Below are 20,933 nucleotides of genomic sequence, written 5' to 3'. Positions count from 1 at the left end.
CCTCAGAGGGTTCAAGGCTTGCTCCAGGCAGCAAAGTCCTTCCAGGTGCAGCAAAGCAGTCTTGTGGAGTACACAGTAGGCCACAGCAGCAGGCAGTCCTCTGAGAGTCCTACCGAAGGTCCAAAAAGCATTTTGAAAGTGGGTCCGAGAGCCTCTTTATCAGGTGACTCCTTTGAAGTTGGGAAACGTTTTTAGAGGTTTCTCTTTGAAGTGCTTAGAATTTCTTGACTCCTGTGTCCTGGCTCAAAGCTGGCTGCAGACAATGTGAAGGCGACAAGCCCTTTGTGTGAAGACAAAGCACAGACTATTCAGTTACAAGTTGGGCTGTGCCCAGCTCTGCAGACCTAATCAATATATATTGTGTGCCTGTCTGAGAGGAATACACAAATTAAAACTGCCATTTACACCCAGTCATGTGACCCAGGAGAGGCTGCAGGCACCAATTGGCTAAGGGCAGGAAAATGCCAAATTTCTAAAAAGAGGCATTTTCAAAATTCTAATTTAAAATATGACTTTATCATTAACGAGGATTTTATATTACAATTTCAAACATATCAACCATGTAATGCTTATATGTCTTCAATCAAATGTTACCACTTATTAAATGCAATAAGTAAAACCAATGCTATCTTATGGGACAGATATATCTCACAGTAGTGAAAAATGAATCTAGGAGTTTTTCCCTACCAGGACATGTAAAACTTAAATGTACAGGTTCAACCTTTTAATTGCAATGCACCATGTCATATGGCCTACCTTAGGGGTGGCCTTTATGCAATAAAAGGGGAGTTTAAGGTTTGGCAAAGGGTTTATATTGCCAAGTCAAATTGGCAGTTTAAATCTCAATTCAGGCTGCAATGGCACACCTGGGACATATTTTAAGGGGCTACTTAAGTGGTTGCCACAATATGTGCTAGGGACCCTTTAGCAGCATTTAATTTACAGGCCTTGGGCATATGGCATTCCAATCTTCAAGGGACTTATAAGCAAGTTAAATATGCCAATCAGGTGTAAATCATGTTTATGGTAGTAAGCCCAAGCACTTAAGCACTGGTCAGCAGGGATAAAGTGCATGGAGTCCTACGGCCAACAAACAAAAATTTCAACAGACATATGGAGGTAAGTAGGTACATGTTTGGGGGAAGACTACCCTAAGGAAGACCGGTCTAACAACTAGTATGTAGAAGCCACATTGTTGAGCACTTGCCTATTCTGTACACCCCATGGCGCCTAACATTTTCTTGAATAGACCTCTCTTGAGTATTACATTAAAAGCAAGCAACAGATCAGGAGACTGCACTGAAGCCAGTCAAAATACACAACAAATAAATAAACATTACCAGCATGCCAACAAGCCAACAGTTAAGAAAGCTGACTCACTTCTGAGAAATGAAAACGGATATACCGAAGAGCTGAAGATTAAAAGGCTGTGTGCACATGATATATAAACCCCTAGAACATTCCACCAGAGAAACTTCACTTTGGAGGAAGTATCTGTGAGATCATCAAAGAATCAGAACAGAGTATTTACAGCAGTGAAAATGGCATCAGGATTAACTTTGAAAAACCTTTATGAGAAATATTTTGATGCAGAAAGCAATATTTCAACATATTTCATGCCAAACTCTGAGTTTAGGCATGATGCATTCACAGAGCGAGGAAACTTCTTTGCCAGCATCTTCAGTTCAGGTACGTTCAGTGTTTTCCCCACATTTTTCCTGCTTATGATCAATGATTTGAAGTGTATAGTAAGTATCTACAGTTTTTTAAAGTAAATGATCAATACTGAAAAATATGTTCATTGATAACCTTAATAAATACCTGATATTAAGGCCACAAGCCCCTTTTTTGGGGGTGAATCACCTCAGAGAAAAAGGGGTTTACAAGACATAGGGCCAGATGTACAATGCTTTTATTTTGCAACTTGCAATTTTGCGTCGCTTTGCAATTTGCCATTTGCAACTCGCAAAATGCAATGTACAACAGTGTCTCAGACACTGTTTGCAATTCCCAATGGGGTCGCAAATTGTATGCATCATCAATATTCATGAGGCAAGCGCAATTTGTGACTCCATTGGAGATGGCTAGCACTCCCAGGGATGGTGGTCTGCTGGTGTCAGCAAACCTCAATGTCTGGAACAGCTGTTTAAATAAAAAAGTTTTTTTTTTTAAATGCAGCTTGTTTTCCTCAAAGGAAAATGGGATGCATTTAAAAAAGAAAAATGAATCTTTTCAGTTTCATTTTTTAAGAGCTGGCAGTGGTCCATGGGACCACTGCCAGCTCCTTAAAAATATTTTCTCACACACTCACAAAGGGGAAGAGGTCGCCTGGGGACCCCTTCCTGTTTGCTAGTGAATTATCACCTACTTGAATTAGGTGGTAAACTGCAAGAGTTTTGCGGCCACAAATGTGGTCGTAAAACAATAGTACATGTCAGTGAGTCTTGCTATTGGGAAGGGACCCCCCTTGTTTCCGAACAAATCATACACATTTCCCATTGACCAATTATAATGTCGGGAAAATGTTTCTGTAGTCCAAAAGGCATTCTGACCGAGTCTTTTGGAACCAAATCGTACAGCTCTATGGACACGGTTTCCGAACAAGCGAGTATCATGACCGATTTGCACAGCTGTTATGATTTGGTCACCCAGACACAAAATGGCTGTTGGGGGCCTGTTGCGGGCCCCCTTCACCCAGAGGGGTCTGATTGTGGCCTGTGTGGGTACCCAAGGGACCCTTATTCCCAGCCATGCACAATGTGGCAGGCACCAAGTCAATGCGAGTCCAACCAAACGATGTTGGGAAGCATCATGATCGGTCGTTCGGACTTGCACAACCCAATTCGTTTGAAAAGCTTTCCGGGCGACATCGTAATCAGGCCCCTGGTCTTAAACATGCAATATGGGGAGAAATGTTTCACATCTGTTCGTATTTTGCTCTATCCACTTGTGCTGCATTCTGCAGCACACATAGAAACAGCCAATTTTCTGTAAAGATTGTTTATGTGCAGTAAGGCATCTCTTCCTGAATGGTTCACTAATAGAATATTGACAGACAATATATCTCCTTACAGAAATATCGTGACCAAAATATCGATGTAAAAAATATCGACTTCCTATATTTATAATGGTTAATACAAAAATATCGGAAACAAATATTGATTTAATTAATATCGTGCAATTAAATATTGGTTTTTGAATATATATAGAATAATATAATAAATATTAAATAGAATAAATTGTAATATTAATACATATATATAGATATTTATTATATATTTTATCAAATATAACAAATGCATTTAATTTAAAAAACATAAACACAAATATATAATTAATATATACATTTACATATATCTACTTAAAACAATGATTAAACTAAGAAATTTTTATTCATATTATCATTTCACATTTTTTTTAATATTATACAAATATAACAAAAAAAATATCCCATTAACATTAAATATTTAAATAACAAACCATTCTAATTAAATTAAAAAATTAAATTAAAAAAGTAAACTACTTACAAATCTTACAAATTTGTAACAATTATTTTACACTTTAAAACATAATTAATTAAAAATATTTTAATTAACAAAAAACATAACTATACAAATTAATGCAATTCAAAATCATGAAATATAATATTTAACATATACTATTGAACTACCTTTTATACAAAACTACACACATTAATATAGTAAATATATATCAAATGTTCTAATCCCACTTTACACAATGCAAAAATAATAAAACTAACTAAAACTTGCAAATATCCCTCCAGTAAATACAGCAGTAATGAAAGTGTTGGATTGCGGATAGAAGGTATTTACTATACCAATTTCAGCCAATACAACAATAAATAATCTATTGGAGTGCAGATGGGAAAATGTACTATTCCCACTCCAAACAGTACAACAGTTGGGAAAATGTTGGCTAGTGGAGGGGTACAATTTACCATTCCCACTCCAGTCAGTATGACATTAGGGAAATGTTCGATTGCGGTGAGGTAAAATTTACTATTCCCACTCCAGTCAGTACAACAGTAGTGAAAGTGTTGGATGGTAGAGGGGAAAAGTTTACTATTCTCACTCCAATCAGTACAACAGTTGGGAAAGTGTTAGATAGCGGAGGGGAGAAATTTACTATTCCCACTCCAGCCAGTACAATAGTAGGGAAAGTGTAGGATAGCGAAGAAGTAAAATTTACTATTCCCACTCCAGTCTAAGCAACATGAAAAAGAAACAAAATATCTTGAACAAAAGAAAATTATTTAGAAAACAAAGTAAATAATCAAAAATATAAATATGTTGTGAAAAAAGTACAAATATATTTAATATCAAAAATGTTTAAAAAGTAAAACATATTACAATGTGAAAAATGGTACCCAGAGTAAAGAGAGCTAGGTCGGGGGGCAGGATGTTCTCACTGAACGCCGCCAAGTTGTGGAATGCAATCCCCGTTGATCTTCGATCCACACCCGACCTACTCCCTTTTCGCAGGAAACTGAAAACCATACTATTTAGGAAGCCCTTTTAGTTCTCCCTGTGTTCCGTCTCGTCTCTGTCTAAACTCAGCGCTTGGACGCCCCTGGGCAGCAACTGCGCTTAATAAATCGATAAATAATAAATACATGCCAGAAATTCTGACTCCTCACCCTTTACCCCTAGTAACCCCATTACAAGCACATACAATGTTTTAATTAAACAATAAACATAATTATCAATTATTTGATTAATATGAATTAACAATGATTGTCAATTGATTGAAAATAAATTACTTCCCAACCTTTACTCATATAAACACCGAAACGCACAGCTAAGTAAATTAAATTAGACAATTAAGATAATTATCAATTAATTAATTAATAGTAAATAAAAACTAATTATAACTTAAACAAAAATAAATGACTTCCCACCCTTTACCCGAAGAACCTCACAACCTGTACCTGAAAAGAAATTACACAATTATCATAATTAATTATTAATAAAATAATGTTAATTCATGAATTATTAATTAATTAAAACACATTACTCCCTACCCTTTACCCCTATAAGCCCACAACCTGCACCTAAAAAACCCCACAATTAACATAATTAATCAATTTTAATTAACTAATTATGAATTCATTAAAAATAAATTAATTCCCACCCTATACCCCAATAAATAATATAAAATAAAAAAATGTCATTAATTTATTATAATTAAATTACTTCCCAGCCTTGACCCCTGTAATAAAAATCACCTAATTTCATTAAATTAAATGTATTTCCTACTAAAAAGTTAACAAACTTTTAAAATACCCTAAACAATAATTATACAAAAAATTAACGCTGTGCTCTTCCACTTTTCTTGCAAATAAATATGACCCATAGTTTTGCAATTAACTTTTAACAATGTTGTCTCTAAATTGTAAACTTCACTCAACCCTATTTTAGATTCTTGAATTCTATTATAGTTTTCAATTGCCTAGAGTCCAACATATTTCCTACATGCAATTATAATCAACATCTTCATTTTTAGTTTGCACTTTTGTCACAGAATGATTGTTGGAAACCATAAATGTTATAAGAAGCATATATTCTTTCAATCATTGGATTATTTCCTTTCCCAAAATTCTGGGATTAGTGAAATTTACAAAAAATTTTTGCTACAAACTGTAACTTGAGCTCTTGTTGGTACAGTAAGTGTTATTAGGATAAAGGATCTCATCCAATAGGCGGTGTGCTATTTTGTATTATGTCTGTCTCAGGAGGAGGGGATTGAATAATATTTCTTTTTAAAACACTGTGGGGCATATTAGCAAGAACCTCTTGCTAATATGCGTTATAGAATTCCAATAGAAGCCCAGGTTAGATGTCCTACACATCTAACATGAGCTTCTATTGAAATTCTAGTACACAGATTAGCAAGCCCTTTATCGCTATTTTAGCGGCAGTTTCCTGACACTAAAACAGCGATAATTTTAACGAGGTTCTTGCTATTATGCCCCTTACTTTTTCAGCCACCTCTCCTTGTCTCCACTTCTCTTCTCTTCCTGACTCTAGTCCGGAAAAAGCTGCAGTGAGCACCCAGGCACACAGGCTGCCCTGAGCCAATCACTATGCTGCAAAGCAGCATTGTGATTATTCAGAACGCCGTGGATCGGCACTCAGATGGGAACAGAGAGCCTGTGCAAATTCCCCACTAGGCTGTGCATTACAGCATGGTGGAGAATATACAAAGTGTGCATTAATGCTTGGCTGGGCTAAGATGCTGGCCAAGCAGTCATGCGCACAAACCACTTCCAATCCCTGAGCGACAAGCTCGCCCTAACACAGCCATGCAGTAACGAAAAATAATGTTGTTATTATCATTTTATTTTTCTCTTTTTCACTGCTCTAAGAGTAGTGGGGTGACCCTCTTCCGTCGTAGCAGAGCAGCCGCCACTGACATGGCTAACATTTTTCAACACTCAAACTATCGATCTTAGTGCTTTGAAAGTGATTTTTTGTTTTGGGAGTTGGCGGGTTTACTATTATTTTCATTATGTTCACTGATTACTGTTTGGATGAAATTTTCGATATATCAATGAATTGTCTGGTTTGTATATACGCGAGAGGGCGGAGTCTGCCTGACTCCAAGATGGCTGTACCTTAAACGAGCTCCCGGTGCCGGCCGTAATAAAATCCTTAAATATCCTCCAAATGTCTCTGGCGCTCAAGCAGTAAGTCACTCACTGAGGGACAATACCCCTAGGCATCCTAAACCGTCTCTCTTGAGCATGTGACATCGGAGGCAGTCAGAAGCGACTGGCTCCAATTGCGGCATACCGGATCACCGGTTCTGGTGGAAGAAATGGCCGTTACCTGCTCTCTGCAGGTGACATAGAGCCCCTGCCTTTCCTGACTGCCTGGTGGACGCTCCCAGGAGAATTTGATTGAAGTGCTGGCAGGAGCCATGCGAGGGATCCCGACGGGCCCCTTTTATGTGCTCCAACTGGATAGCGGGTACTGCGCGGGTGAGGTGAGGTGGACTACGCTCAACTGAGGTGAGCCACCAGACAACCAAGGAGCCACCTTGCACCTCAAATCTCGTTGCAGGGGAGCCGGTGGCTTGAGCTCACACTCCTGCTCCCGCGATGTGCATGACGACCCCACTGGGCAAGGCCTAGACAAGCCGGGCCTACTATTACTAAGGAGATCCCCCAGCCTGCTGGTGCTTGTCTGGGAGAGTCTAACCCACCACAGAATAGAGTTGGGGCTTGAGGTATTTATAAACACACCAAGCTGCTTGTACAGTATATAATATTAACGCCAAATTAGCATAGGGGTCCCATTGGCTGCTGGGTACCAGACTGCGAATACCTGGCTGGACAGGCAGAGAAAAGGCACAGGACTGCCACCGCTCCTCTAACCCTCACGCCATGCGAAAGCCAGATAAGAACAAGCCTAAATTAAACTGTGATCAAAGCAGATTGCAGAGGGTGTGAGACAAAGATGATACTGTTCAGGACCGGACAGACGAGGCCACTGGAGGTGAGCAAGAAGCCGACATAAAACAATTGCTAATAAATATGAAGCAAAGCCTAGCTGCCACAGATGGGAAGAGTGACTTTCTCTCTTATCGCACGGACCGGATGTCCAAAACAATAGATAAACATACGGAACAACTTGATGTAGTTGAAAGCTGCATCACGGATGTAGAGGATACCTGTGAACAAACCACTGACAGTCATAAAAGGCAGAGAAAGCATTGGCAGCGCTACAGAGCAAGACCGAGGGCCAGGAGGTGTGCTTCCGGCGTAACAACCTACGCATAGTTGGCCTCGCAGAATCAACGACTACTGGTAATTTTGAGACTTTTAGTGAGAACCTTCTAACTGGGCTACTAGGCCGGGATACTTTCTTGGATATGTTTATTGTGGAGCGTGCCCACCAGTCGCTTGCCCCACGGCCAATACCAGGGGCATTTCTGCATCCAATCATAGCGAGAATACTTAACTATCATGACAGGGATGCTGCCCTGTGCCATGCAAGAGAGCTTAAGACACTTAACTATTAAGGCTCTGAAATATCACTGTATCAAGAATTAACTCCACAGGTGCAGGAAGCCAATTTGCCCCTGCAAAGAGGAAGCACCGTGAGATTAATATGGAATATGCTCTGCTATACCCAGCGCAAATGCAAGTAATTGTGGAGGGTAAGCCAAGAATTTACACAGACCTGAACTGATAAAAAAGGCGGACGCCGCAAAGAAATGAAATGCTGACACCAGCGGCCTGGATGAGCAGGATGAACAATAACAGCCAACAGGTTCAACTGTCGACGGATCCTGGGAATAACTCGCATATACAGGTGAATAACCCACTGCCTACAGGTTTTGCAGAATGTTTGCCTTGCATACTTTTGGAACATCCAAAAACTTAGAAACAGTATATAATCGTAAGAGCTGGAAAAATAACTTCGAATATTATGGAAGACGGCAACAATAGATCTGCCATCCCTGCAAGAGTATCAAGATATTCAAAGCTAATTGCTGTAGAAGAGACAGGACAAGAATATGAACACTTAACATTATCGTATTAATGCAACAGTGAAGACATGGCACTCACCCCCCTTGAGTACATAACACCCATTTACTTTCCTTTATCTTTCCTTACTCTTTCCTTTTTTCTAAAAATGTTCTAAAGTGGCCGAATCGAGGGGGTCTCTTGTTGAGAGACGAGGCGTGGGTGGGAATGGATGGCAAGTATTGGGATTTAATGTTGTTGTATTGCAGTTGTTGGCAGAAATGACACCCACAATGGGGAACGTACTTGACAAGGCAAGACAAAGGTAGACCTAATGGGTGACATGACTGACACCGCAGGCCCAGCACAGAGGCATGGGGTCACATTAAGGTTCCTTACATAGAACGTGCGTGGCCTTAACGACCACCGTAAGATATGCAAAGGGGTAGCATACCTCCACAGGCATAATATAGATGTGGCTATGATGTAAGAAACACACCTGGCCCCTAAAACTATTCTCATATCGCAGCGCAGAATGAAGGGAGACTGTCTGGCAGCCGGGTTTACTTTTCATGCCCACGGAGTGTTGCTGTGGGCAACACGGAACTCTGGCATTACACGCAACATGATACCTTCTGGTACAGATGGCAGAGCAGTGATTTCCAATTGCCAGCAGGGGCACTTTGAAGCCTTGCTGATAGGGGTATATGGCCCTAACTACGATGACCCTAATTTTTATCAATCGCTACAAAGCAAAACAATTGCATACGCTCATATATTGCACTTGTGGGGCGGTGATTCCAATTGTGTACTGTCTCCAGAGATTGGCAGGTCCGAAGGCCCTCATGCAAAATCACAGTGGCAGTTCGTGCCATTCATGCCATAGCAGAAGCAGGTGGATGCCTGGCGCCACAGTAACCCCGAAGGCAGAAAATATACACATTATTCCACAGTCTATGATATTCAGATGCAAATCGATTATTGGTTAATATCCTGCTCCCTGTTGCCATACATGGGTGCACCTTCCCAGGACTTACTCTGCCCATTTCCAAGAGCAGCTTACCATATGAGTTCTAGATATGCACCCGAAAACGACACTGTGGAGTTTCCCACAAAACTTACTTCTCAAGTGAATGTTCTCAATATTTCGCGAAGAAATAGCGTAAGCAGTTGACGAATACCTTAACATTAATACTGGAAGTGTTGCAAAAATGTCTACACTCTGGGAGGCCTTCAAGGTATATATACGCGGTATCACTATCTCCAAGCATGGGGTGTATTATGCTTCATTAGGGACCAATGTCATAAGCTGGAAGGGGAGCTGAAAAAAATGGAAATAGAACAGTTAAAACAGTGAAATCCTAGGCTGCGGGCACAGATTAAAACTACTTTAGAAGAATATAATGAGCTAGCCCAATCTGAGATTTTGCATCTGGGAAAGTATGCTACAGCCAGGGTGTACGGGGAGGGTGAGTGGCCTAGTGCCATGCTGGTAGCCCTAACTCAACCACATAGGACTGCAAATGAAGTGCACAGCGAGCAAGATAAAGGAGGCAAACTCATTATTGGATCGGCATCAATAGTTGATAGATTCCATGAATTTTACTCCGACCTCTATACATCTCGCCCTATCCCGTCAGAGGCAGACATGCTGGATTACCTAGCTCATATTAAAATGAGATGGCTCACGGATGAAGATAGGGAGCTCCTGATGGCCCCTCTTCGCCCTACAGAAATAACTGCGGCGCTCAAAGAGATGCCCAATGAGAAGGCTCCCGCAGCTGATGTCCTCACGGTAGCCTTCTACAAGGAATATCAAGATGAACGTATTCCCCCACTTATTCAATCTGTATGAGAATATGGCCCGAGAGGGAACTATCCCTTCCACAATGCGTCAGGTGCTGCTTATAGCAATAAGGATACTAGAGAAGCCAGAAGAGCACTGCTCTTCCTACCGACCCCTGTCGTTACTCAACACGGATACAAAAATATTTGCCAAAATCCTAGTGAATAGACTGACCCCCCTGCTCCCACATATTGTTGGCCCAGACCAATCTGGGTTTGTTCCTGGATGAACCCTGACCAGTAACCTTAGAACACTGTTCGGCGCAATCACCTTAATAGATACAGAGAATCTAGCAGCAGCAGCGTTCCTTGACTCTGAAAAGGCGTTTGATTTAGTAGACTGGCCCTTTATGTGTGGGTACGCTGCAGCAAGTGGGAGTTGGGGAGATCTATATTAAATTGATACGAGTTCTATATTCAAATCTCATGGTGCTCATCTACAGGAATGGGATTCTCTCTTCTCCCATAACTGTTAAGCGTGGTACCCGACAGGGTTGCCTGCTTTACCCGCTTTTACACATGCTGGTTGCAGAATCACTGGCGTGTGCCCTGCACGAATACCACTCTCACCATCATTAGGCATAAGGTTTCCTAATTACAAATTAATTATATCGGCCTACGCTGCTGGCACACTACTATACGTCAGAGTCCCTGAACGCATACGACCACCAATACTATGTGAAGTAGTATGATTTGGTGGTCACTCAGAATTAAAAGTTAACTGGGAGAAATTGCTGATATTCCCGCTTACACCAGTTACTACTCCCTCCCCGACTGAATTCCCACTGGTATGGGCCACCGAATCGGTGAGATATCTGGGAATACAAGTGCACACTGACCCTACTGTAGTGATTAGAGAAAACTATGGTAAAGCAGTACACTGCTTAACAGAAGCAATAGAACATTGGATACGGCTGCCCCGCTCGCTGCTGGGCCACATGGCACTAATGAAAATGATAATCCTCCCCAGGTTTCTTTTTTTGTTTGCCAACATACCAATTCTGCTACCAAAATCGGTGTTTTAGTACGCTGTGCTCGCTCATGATTTGCCTTGCTTCGGCTGGGAAACAACACGGGTGGGTTAGAGCATGCTGACATTCCCCCACACGCTGGGCGGATTAGATGTTCCCGACTTGGAAATATATCATAGAGCTGTGCAAATTATGCATACATACTACTGGATTCATGGGCTGCTGGATATCCTTCACTTACACCTAGAGGGGGTGGCTGCTGCCCAACAACGCTTCCACGCTCCCTCCTGGCTGCGGCAAAACATAAACTTAGAACGCTGGCCTCAGTAGGCACTATGTTACCTATTACAAAGAACAGCTCTTATTCACCAAGACTACCTACAGAATGGTGCACTTGGTTCCCGTGGAGCGCAGAAGGAACGGTACTGCGAGCTTCAAAACAGGCGAGCCTCATTTATGAGGCTGTGCGTCACTTTTACGCCGCCGGCGAGTCACTTTTTGTGACGCACCAGTGGCGCAAAAAATGCACCTTGTTACGCCATATTTACAAAGTGACGCATCTATGTAGATGTGTCACTTTGTAAACCCCTGCGCCACATTATACCTGCTCCAGGTATAATGTATGCAAGGGGGGCGTTTTGACGCAAGAAAGGGTCAGGAAAGTGACGCAGTAAAATCTATGAGATTTCACTGTGCCATTTCATGGCCGCTAATGTGTCAAAATCTTATGCCTGCTTCATGGCAGGCATAAGACTGACGCAGGCACTAACAACATGGGACTTGCCCATGTGAAAGTACACATTGCTAGAGCTGCGTCACTTTTGTGACACACTCCAGCAATGCGTCAATTTTGCGCCTACAGATACGTCGAAATACTGACGTATCTGTATCTCCTTGCGACATGATGCATCATATTATAAATATGACACATCAATCATGTTGCAAGGAGTGCGCACTGAGAAGTGACGCATTGCTGCTTTCACGCAGCGATGCGTAATTTCTCATAAATGAGGCCCGCGAAATTTAATATCATGGGCGGTTTGCTGAGGCCCAGGAAGGAGGTTCTAGAACTAAAGTTAGAGACAAAAATTATCTCTATTGGTTGGTAATATGCCCTTAAATTCCTGCAAATACGCTGAGCATCAGTACAATTGTCACAGAGCACACCAATCGCTTTGCATGCTGGTAGGGGCAGACAGAACTGAAAAATTAGAAATAGCTCCCTTGACTTACCTGTTACAAGCAACTTCCCCAGCACACGGAACTTCCACACTATACAAGTTAATGCGTCATACAGATGACGCAGTCGGCAAAAAAAGCACAGCGAGAATGACAGACTTGAACGTACCGATCACAGACAAACAATGGATGCATTGCTGCTCGCTTACTAAATCCCTACCACAAAACAGCAAGCATCGACTGGTGCACTTTAAATACCTCTAAAGAGTGTATTATACCCCTGCCAGATTCTATAGATACGGTTTGTGAGAAGACAATAGATGTATGCACTGCAGCATGGAGGGGGCTGGATTCGCATATTTAGCCTGGTTTTGCCAGAAGATGCAGGCATATTGGATGAGGGTGACAGCAGAGCTGCAAGGAATGTTAGGACAGCCAGTACCAGAATCCCCAATGCTAGTCTTACTGGTAGGTAAAGTAGGTAAGTTTATTATGTATGATTAATTAAAACTGTTGCATTCAGAACATTAAAGGTACATTTCAAAAATATTGCATGAATAAAACAATTTAAGATAAAATATAAGGTTAAAAATGGTTTGGTTTTGTGTTTAAAAGACATACAATTGTTACAACTGTGTTAGCACTGCTGGCGCAGACATGAAGGCCTCTGTAAAGTCAATTATGGAATCGTTCTTGGTTGTCCAGTGATGTGGTCCAGATCTACATCTTTGACTCTGTAATAGATCTTAACTGTTGGCAGCACGTTTTTTTTAGCCTTACTGGGACTGGACACCGGGATCCCCAAGCAGGATCGGAAACTCGTGGCAGTTGCTGGCCAAAAGACGAGTAGCAATGCACTGCATAAGCGGCCCAGTGCCGACAATTGCAGAATGGCAAGCAGACATGATCTACTGTGATACGAACACAGATAACTACAATGCACTGAGGCTGATTCGTAGTAGACCCCGGAATACATGGAGGCCGTTTCAAACCAACGTATGCAATATGACCAGCACTGACGCTGACGCAGATAGTCATTATGACTGTCTACTAAGGAAGAAATGTTGTAAAATGTACAGAATAAAAATTATTTAAATAAAGAAATTTTTTGATGTGAAAAAAGTAACTTATTTGTGGAAATGGGCGGAGCTGAGTGTGTAGGCAAACACTGTACCACAACAAAATCTATGGACATTAATGCTGTGTGTGAATATATCATTTGCCCCTATCATCTTCTTGCTGTTCTTGGTTTCAGTATCAATGAGCCAACAGCCCCATCTTCCCGGAACCAGCCCTTTTTAGACCAACACCACCAGTGGCGGGTGCTGTGCCTAGTGGGGGGCGAGGGCGAGAGGGGGAATCACAGCGTTTTTGGGGAGGTTAGTTGCAATTTCCTGTGCAAATCTTATTTAACAAAAATGGGATTAAAAACTGCATTGTTCAGCCAGATTTTTTACACAAGCTCTCTCTCGCCCTCTCTCTCTGTGTCAGATATCAGTGTTTCTTACTAGGTGCATTATTAGAGTAATCCTACTAGTCAACCATTGACAAGTGACAGTGGAAGACCACCTGCCATACTAGAGATCCCTTTTCTGTATTCTCAATATAAGTTCCAATGACGCACTCCATGTATGAACCAAATGTGAGTAGTGTTAACTAATGATTAGATGTGCAGCAGCAAAAAATGAACAGTCAATTCATACAATTCAATTCACACTGCATTAAAATCCCAAAACATAGCTGTTTCAGATGATTAGAAGTTCTTCTGCATATGTACAGGAAGCTCCTCTGAGCATCAGCTTACCTAAACACTAACAACAAGTGAATTGCTTAATGCTGTCTTTGTTATTTAATTGATTTTTTGTCTAAAAATAAAACAATGGTCAAGGACACAGTGACCTAGAAAAGGCAACCAACTATTACCATTGCACAACTGCACTTCCAAAATACTGTCTTCCTTGACAAGGACTGTAAACCCATTTTACCTCCGATAACTGCTGTACTTTAAATTTTTAAGTTATTGTAAGTTAATTTTTCACAGAGGCTCGCTATATAAACACATTGTGTAATAATATGAAGACAGTTGTGAGCGCAGTGGAGGACATTTGCTATCCAACAGTAACATAGATGACTGGCAGAACAAACTGGGTCCATCATTCTGATTAAAAGAAACGGATGCACTGCACTCAGCTCTCACCAGAAGTCCATAAATATTAATGCTGGGCACAGTTTGGACTCCTCTCTGTAGGCCATGGTCTGATGAGGTTTTAGGTACATTATCTCAACGGTATCAAAGAGCACCTATTTAACCATCCAGCTTGCATTTACCAGTCATTAAATGTCATGCAAGACAACACAGGAAATATGTGACATTAAAACCCAGCATGTCTTTTAATTTGAGCTAATGTCTTCATAATTTATGTTCTCAAACAAACAGTTGTCAGCTGTATATAAGTTCATTGGTCAAACTCACGACCCCCCATGGAGGCGAAAACAGACACGCATTGGCAAATCCAGCACATGACGAGAAATAGCAACACACCACCCAAGAAGGAACTGTATCCTCCTAGCAAGACATGGACAAGGCCTGTTTAGCCTCAAGATCAAGGGCACATGCACCAGTTGTCTGTATTTTGAAATGTTCATCCCAGGTGATTATAAAGTGCAGATTCAGCTGGGAGTGTACAGCAACACCTCCCAGCCTGGAGCAGATTGACAAGTGCCTCTCGAGAATTTTAACTCTTTGTACTACAATTCCCATGTTGTTTTTCCTGTACATGAACTTTAGCTTTTGATCTAAATAACAGTTTTCTCATGGCTGGGTACACATGAACAAGGAGGAGGCACCAGAGGTTTTAAAGAGCCACGAGTTAGACTTAATGCAAGACATTCCACAGGGAGGGGAGTCCGAGGTTAACCAAATACTTTTCTAAGTGTTTTGGTTAAGACTCCACATTTGAAAGGAAAGTACCAGTACAGCGAAGTCAGTGACAAAAAGGAAACACACTACATGCAAATGAGCTCTATTAACACCTTGTCTGCACTTGAAGACTTAAGGCACTGAGACCCTCTTTAACCGCATGCGCGCTAGCGGTTTTCCCGCTGTGCACTGCGTTTTTTTAAAAGCCGCGTTACATGATCAGCTCAGCTCGTCATGAGCGTACGAGCGTCATAACTCATGACTAGCAGAGCTCGCCATGAGCGTGGAAGGGGTTAAGAACGAAACTCACAGGTAAGGAAATGACAGGACAGTTTGTACTTCTTATACAGCGCAAAAAAACAATACCCATCACGAGGATGAATGCACATACCAGAAAGAACGTATACATCTATTGCAATCTCGTCTGGAGTCCAGAAGCTTGTTGCTGACCAGATAACTTCTACGCGCCTATCTGACTGCCGGGTGCTAAAATGGCGCCCAGCAGCTTTGACTTGTGCAGGAGGCAGACACCTCAAGTCCAGTCTGCGCAGTGTGTCTTAAGTCATGATGACTTACTGCACATACTCAATACCTTGCCTTCCAGCACTCAAACGTCACCACATCCTTTCCCAACTCGTCACAGGGTCTCACCCTGTGATGAGTTGGGAAAGGGTTGGGTCACAATGCTCTCCACTCCTTGATTGACGTGGAGGCTTAGCTCTACAGGGCTGGGGTCAAAAACGCCCAGGGCTAACTTTACCTCCACGTCATCAGGGGGTGGAAACGGTCCTTGATGTTTGGTATTTGCCGAGCTGATGACTTCACAGGTATCAGGGCTGTGAGATTGTCAGCCCCGCAATACTGCAGCCTAGGAGAGCGAGTAGGGAAAGTGCTAGCTTGTGACACATCACACTGCACGCACTAGTTTCAACATCACTGACAGACAGTAACAAAAGTGAGTCCAGTCGTAAATGGCAGACACTGCCTCTATTATTGTTTTATTTTTATGGGGACTGTAAAGGGGGCAGAGCCCCAACGCCCTAATGCTGAAACCGCCACTACACACCACATAAGCGTTCTCATACTCCTTCATGTCACATTTCAACCCTATAAAACGCCTGTAGAGCCTTCTTGAGAGGCAGGGAATTGTGTTCATAGGTTCATGTCTAAGTGTTATATGCGTTCTTTCTGCATTTGCCGTTTTCTGCATTGCCAACCTCTAACTATCCTACCTTTCCTGTGTGGATCTCAGAACACGGTCTGTAATTATGTTGAGGGTTTGTTGATGGAGTCTTTCTGTTAGATCTGAATGGAGAACTATAGCCTCATACAGTAGAGATGTGCCTCAGACCTTCTTAAACCTAAACATGGAAAACCTTGATGAAGATGTTGCCAAATAAAATATTACCATCCACAAACATAGTTTATCAACTCAGAATTCCATTTCAAATCTAAAATGAAATGTAGACTTTCCCACTTTACTTTTAGGAATGTCTGAATTGGATAAAACGTTATAATGAACAAGGGTCCTTAGCTTATTTTAGAATCCAAAAAACAATACTGTATAGAAACACAATGGAAAGCTATACGTGATAAAGTTTCCAAACCCAGCCGGGAAAGGAGTTTATTTTATCAAGAAACAATGTTCAATCCTATAATACAAACGTAATAACAAGACACAAGCCTGTGCCGTACAAAAAAGAGGGAAAAGAAAAATAGAATAAAGGTGAAAGCGGTGTCTATCAGGCAAAGAAAGAGAGCAAGGACAGGGCACTGTAAATAGGTAAAAGATCAATAACAGTATCGCCTGGAGTGGAGTATACACAATCTTATTTGTCAATATTGTAAATGTAAATCCACTCATGGGTGTCGACGTTTCGATCCCTATTGCTCAAATAGATACATGGGATCATCATCAGGACATTTGTAATGAACAAGACATGCCTGATTGTAAGAAAGCCTGTTTAGGAGAAACGAAGAGAAAAAGAGATATTTCAAACACTTAAGAGTAGTTTGCAGATGTATGCCAACTATGTAACGAATTCGCAGTGTGTGACCAAGTGCACGGTGTTTGTGACCTAATCAAGCACATAATAACAACATTTTCATACTCCTCGGAATCGCAGTGACGTGCGTGAAGGGCTGCGACGACCAGTTGTGCCGTGATAGTGATCAATTCAGTTTGTAGTATACTGGGGAACAGGGATTTCCATCGTGAGGTGACGGTGCAGGTTCAGTAGTTGCGTGGCTAGGGGTAAATAGGTGATTGGGGATAGCCCTGTGGATTATGAGTCACAATAAGTGTAATCATACCTCAGTGGATCTATGCATGAAGCCTCACATGGGAGGTGTGCTTCACTTCAAGGCTTTTGGCCGAAGAGATCGTGCTGAAATGGGAGTAAATTTAAAACACAAGGTTACGAATTCCCTGGTTCACAATTTCAGCGAACCGTGATGTAAAAATAACCACATTCCACGTAGTAAAATGTCGTGGAAGTCTTTTTGGGGGTCCAGACGAATTGTTCATTAGAGAATTCGTATTCCGTTTCCAACTGCATACGATGGCAGCGCTGAAAACAGAGCGGGAATTCTGTATCAAGGTGCAAGGGGGCTACAAAACAGGGTGGTAGTTTATGGAAGAACCTTCCTTACCTTACTTAGCTCATCAGGGGAGCAGGATAAAGAGTTTACGTGTAGGCAACGGTGGCCATACACGGGGGTTGCCAACAATGTGGCCTTCAGACGCTGTAATAGCAAGGGGTATATATCAGCACATAGACTAAGAGCGGGCCATAACCAGACAGTGTTAAAATTTCGCAGTTAATTACAAAGTCAAGGTAAAGACTCGTCTCTCCCGTGGCTTCTCGGGCAGTGCCGGTTGCAAGTCAACGGACTGAGAGTGCGCGCGGAGTTGTCTGCAGCCACGCTGGTCACGTGACCTTCATTGCGGGTGCCATTATAGAACGGCGAGTTGTCTTGGTGGGGGCCATCTTGGAGTGGATGGCTGTGCGGGCTAATGCTACCAGTGTGAGGGAGTGCACGGACAATTAGGTAGTGATGGTGACAATGTGACATTAAAAACGGTGGTACGTATTCAATAAAATAAACCACATAACGTTTTGCTCCCAGGAGGCCAGATTTCTTGTCTTTCAGCCAGTTATGCATTCCATCATGGAGTATTTATCTGGGAACACAACCCTTTCAGAGAAAGGCTCATTCCGTTACTGTTTCATGATATAGTCTCATTGGTCATAGGTTCAATCACAGTAGCGTGGTCCAGTCCTCACTTCGATTGAGCCCTGTGTGAATGGTATTAAATTGAATGATGGATTTCAATTCCTCACGGTTTAGTAACTGCTGTAGGTTGCCACCTCTTTGTGGTAGTTTGATGGATTTCAGGACGGTCCATTGGAGGTCATCCGCTGTATGGTTCATGCTGGCATAATGTTCAACCAAAGGGGCGTTAGGAGTGCCGCACCTTATGCGACTCCGATGTTGACTTATTCTGGTCCTTATTTTTTGTGTAGTTTGTCCCACATACATCAGAGGGCAAGGACATAGAATTGCATAAATCACATTGTGACTGTTACAGTTTGTGAAATCTCTCATATCAATTGTGATGTTATTGTGACTAAACGTGCGCCCCTCAAGTGTCAGATCACAAACAATACAATGTCCACATTTAACGTGACCTCTCAGCGGGGGCAAGCCCCAGTTTGACTCAATCGTATTTGTGGGAGGTGGTGGGGGTAGGGCAGCTAGAACCAAATGGTCTTTTATATTTCTACTTTTCTTGAAAGCAAACAAAGGTTTATCAAAAGTTAATTGGCCTGAGTTTAAGGTTGGCCAATGCCGTAGAATTGTTTTACGGATTTTATCAGAGATTGGGGAAAAAGTTGTGACACAGGCAATTCTCTCTGTGCTGGGCCTCGTCTTGGGTTGGAGCAGGACCTCTCTAGGACAATACCATGCCCGTTTCGAGGCATTCCTCACTATCCTGCTTGGATAACCTCTTGATTTCAGTTTTGAGCACAAAATACCTGCCTCTTTGAAATAATCAGTTTTCGAGGAGCAATTCCGTCTAATCCGCAGGAACTGCGAATAGGGAAGTGAATCTTTCAGAGCTTTGGGGTGGTTACTGTTGTATCTGAGTAACGTATTACGCTCAGTCGGTTTTCTATAGAGGCGAGTAAGTAACTCCCCTGCCTCATGATAGATCATGAGATCCAAGAATGGTATCTCTGTTTTGTGATATGAGAGAGTGAACTGCAGATTGTCGCAGTTATTGTTCAGCCAGTGTAGGAACGAATTCAGACCTTCTCTCTCCGAATTCCAAATTAGAAAAATATCATCTATGTACCGGCGCCAAACCCCAATGCTGGTTCTGAATGGATTTGTGTCAGCTAGGATTGTGCCGGTCTCAAGCGCATCCATGTACAGAATGGCCAGATGGGGAGCAAAAATCGCTCAGATCGAGCATCCTTTTATCTGTTGGTAGAAGGTCCCGTCAAAGACAAAAAAGTTTTTTGTGAGACATAGTTCTAGCAATTGCAATATGAACAATGTCGGTACTCTATGTGGTCTAGGTCTGGAATCAAGTATTCTTTCAATGACCCGTAGAGCCGCTCCCTGAGGTATATTAGTGTAGAGCGACTCTACGTCCAATGTACATAGTGTTTGAATGTTGGGATCAAAGGGCTGGTGTTCAACAAGATTGATCATTTCCATGCTGTCACGGACATAACAGCACGTGGGAGGCACAAAGTCCTTAATGAAAAAGTCCACATAGGACCCTAATGGTTCCAAAATAGAACCACAAGCCGATACTATTGGTCGGCCTGGCGGGTTCTCACTGTCTTTATGAACCTTAGGGAGGGTGTAGATGACTGGAAGGCGAGGACACTTAACATTAAGGAAATTATATTCCTTCTTGCTAAGAAAGCCCTCATCCCTGGCAGCCGTGGTAATCTTTTTTATCAGGGCTTGGATTTCAATTGTTGGATTGCGGCCAAGTCTCAAGTAATGTTCCCTGTTATTCAGCTGTCGGTTAATTTCGTTTTTATAGGTATCAATATTTTGCAGGACAATGCCACCACCCTTATCAGCGCTCTTGATGATTAAGTTAGTGTTAGATTTATTTATTTATTTATAGTCTTGTATCGCGCATGAATCAGCCCCGAAGGGGTATCTCCGCGCGTGGCTTCTGAGAGAGATAAAGCAAAAACTATAGGTCGGAAACGGGCAGAGGGGGAGCTAAGTTAGTCCTGGGTAAATAGGTAGGTTTTCAGTTTATGCCTAAAGTTAAGAAGATGAGGAATTTGTCTTAGCTGGGGAGGGAGGGAGTTCCACAACATTGAGCCTTTATGGGAAGGGGCACGACCACCTTGTCTTGCTCTGTTTACTTTAGGAACGTATAGCAGCATAGTGTTGCTGGAGCGCAGAGTACGTCCAGGAGAGTAAGGGCGAAAGATATCTTTCAGATATTTGGGACCAGAGCCGTAGATGCATTTATGCATAATGCAGCAAA

General features: G+C 42.1%; 1 protein-coding gene across 1 annotated transcript in view; it reads left to right on the top strand.

The window, feature by feature from the left end:
• Positions 1-1,474: 1,474 nt before the first annotated feature.
• Positions 1,475-20,933, top strand: part of LOC144825018 (indolethylamine N-methyltransferase-like) — a 75,910-nt gene continuing 56,451 nt past the window's right edge. Inside the window, exon 1 of the mRNA XM_078683932.1 lies at positions 1,475-1,689. Coding sequence (XP_078540058.1) covers positions 1,542-1,689 — 148 coding nt within the window. The 5' untranslated portion in view covers positions 1,475-1,541. The remainder of the gene's footprint in view (positions 1,690-20,933) is intronic.

Source organism: Lissotriton helveticus, chromosome 3_1 (genome assembly GCF_964261635.1).
Source record: "Lissotriton helveticus chromosome 3_1, aLisHel1.1, whole genome shotgun sequence".
NCBI classification, from domain to species: domain Eukaryota; kingdom Metazoa; phylum Chordata; class Amphibia; order Caudata; family Salamandridae; genus Lissotriton; species Lissotriton helveticus.
The sequence above is the reverse complement of the archived record's forward strand: the minus strand, read 5'-3'. Positions and strand labels throughout refer to the sequence as shown.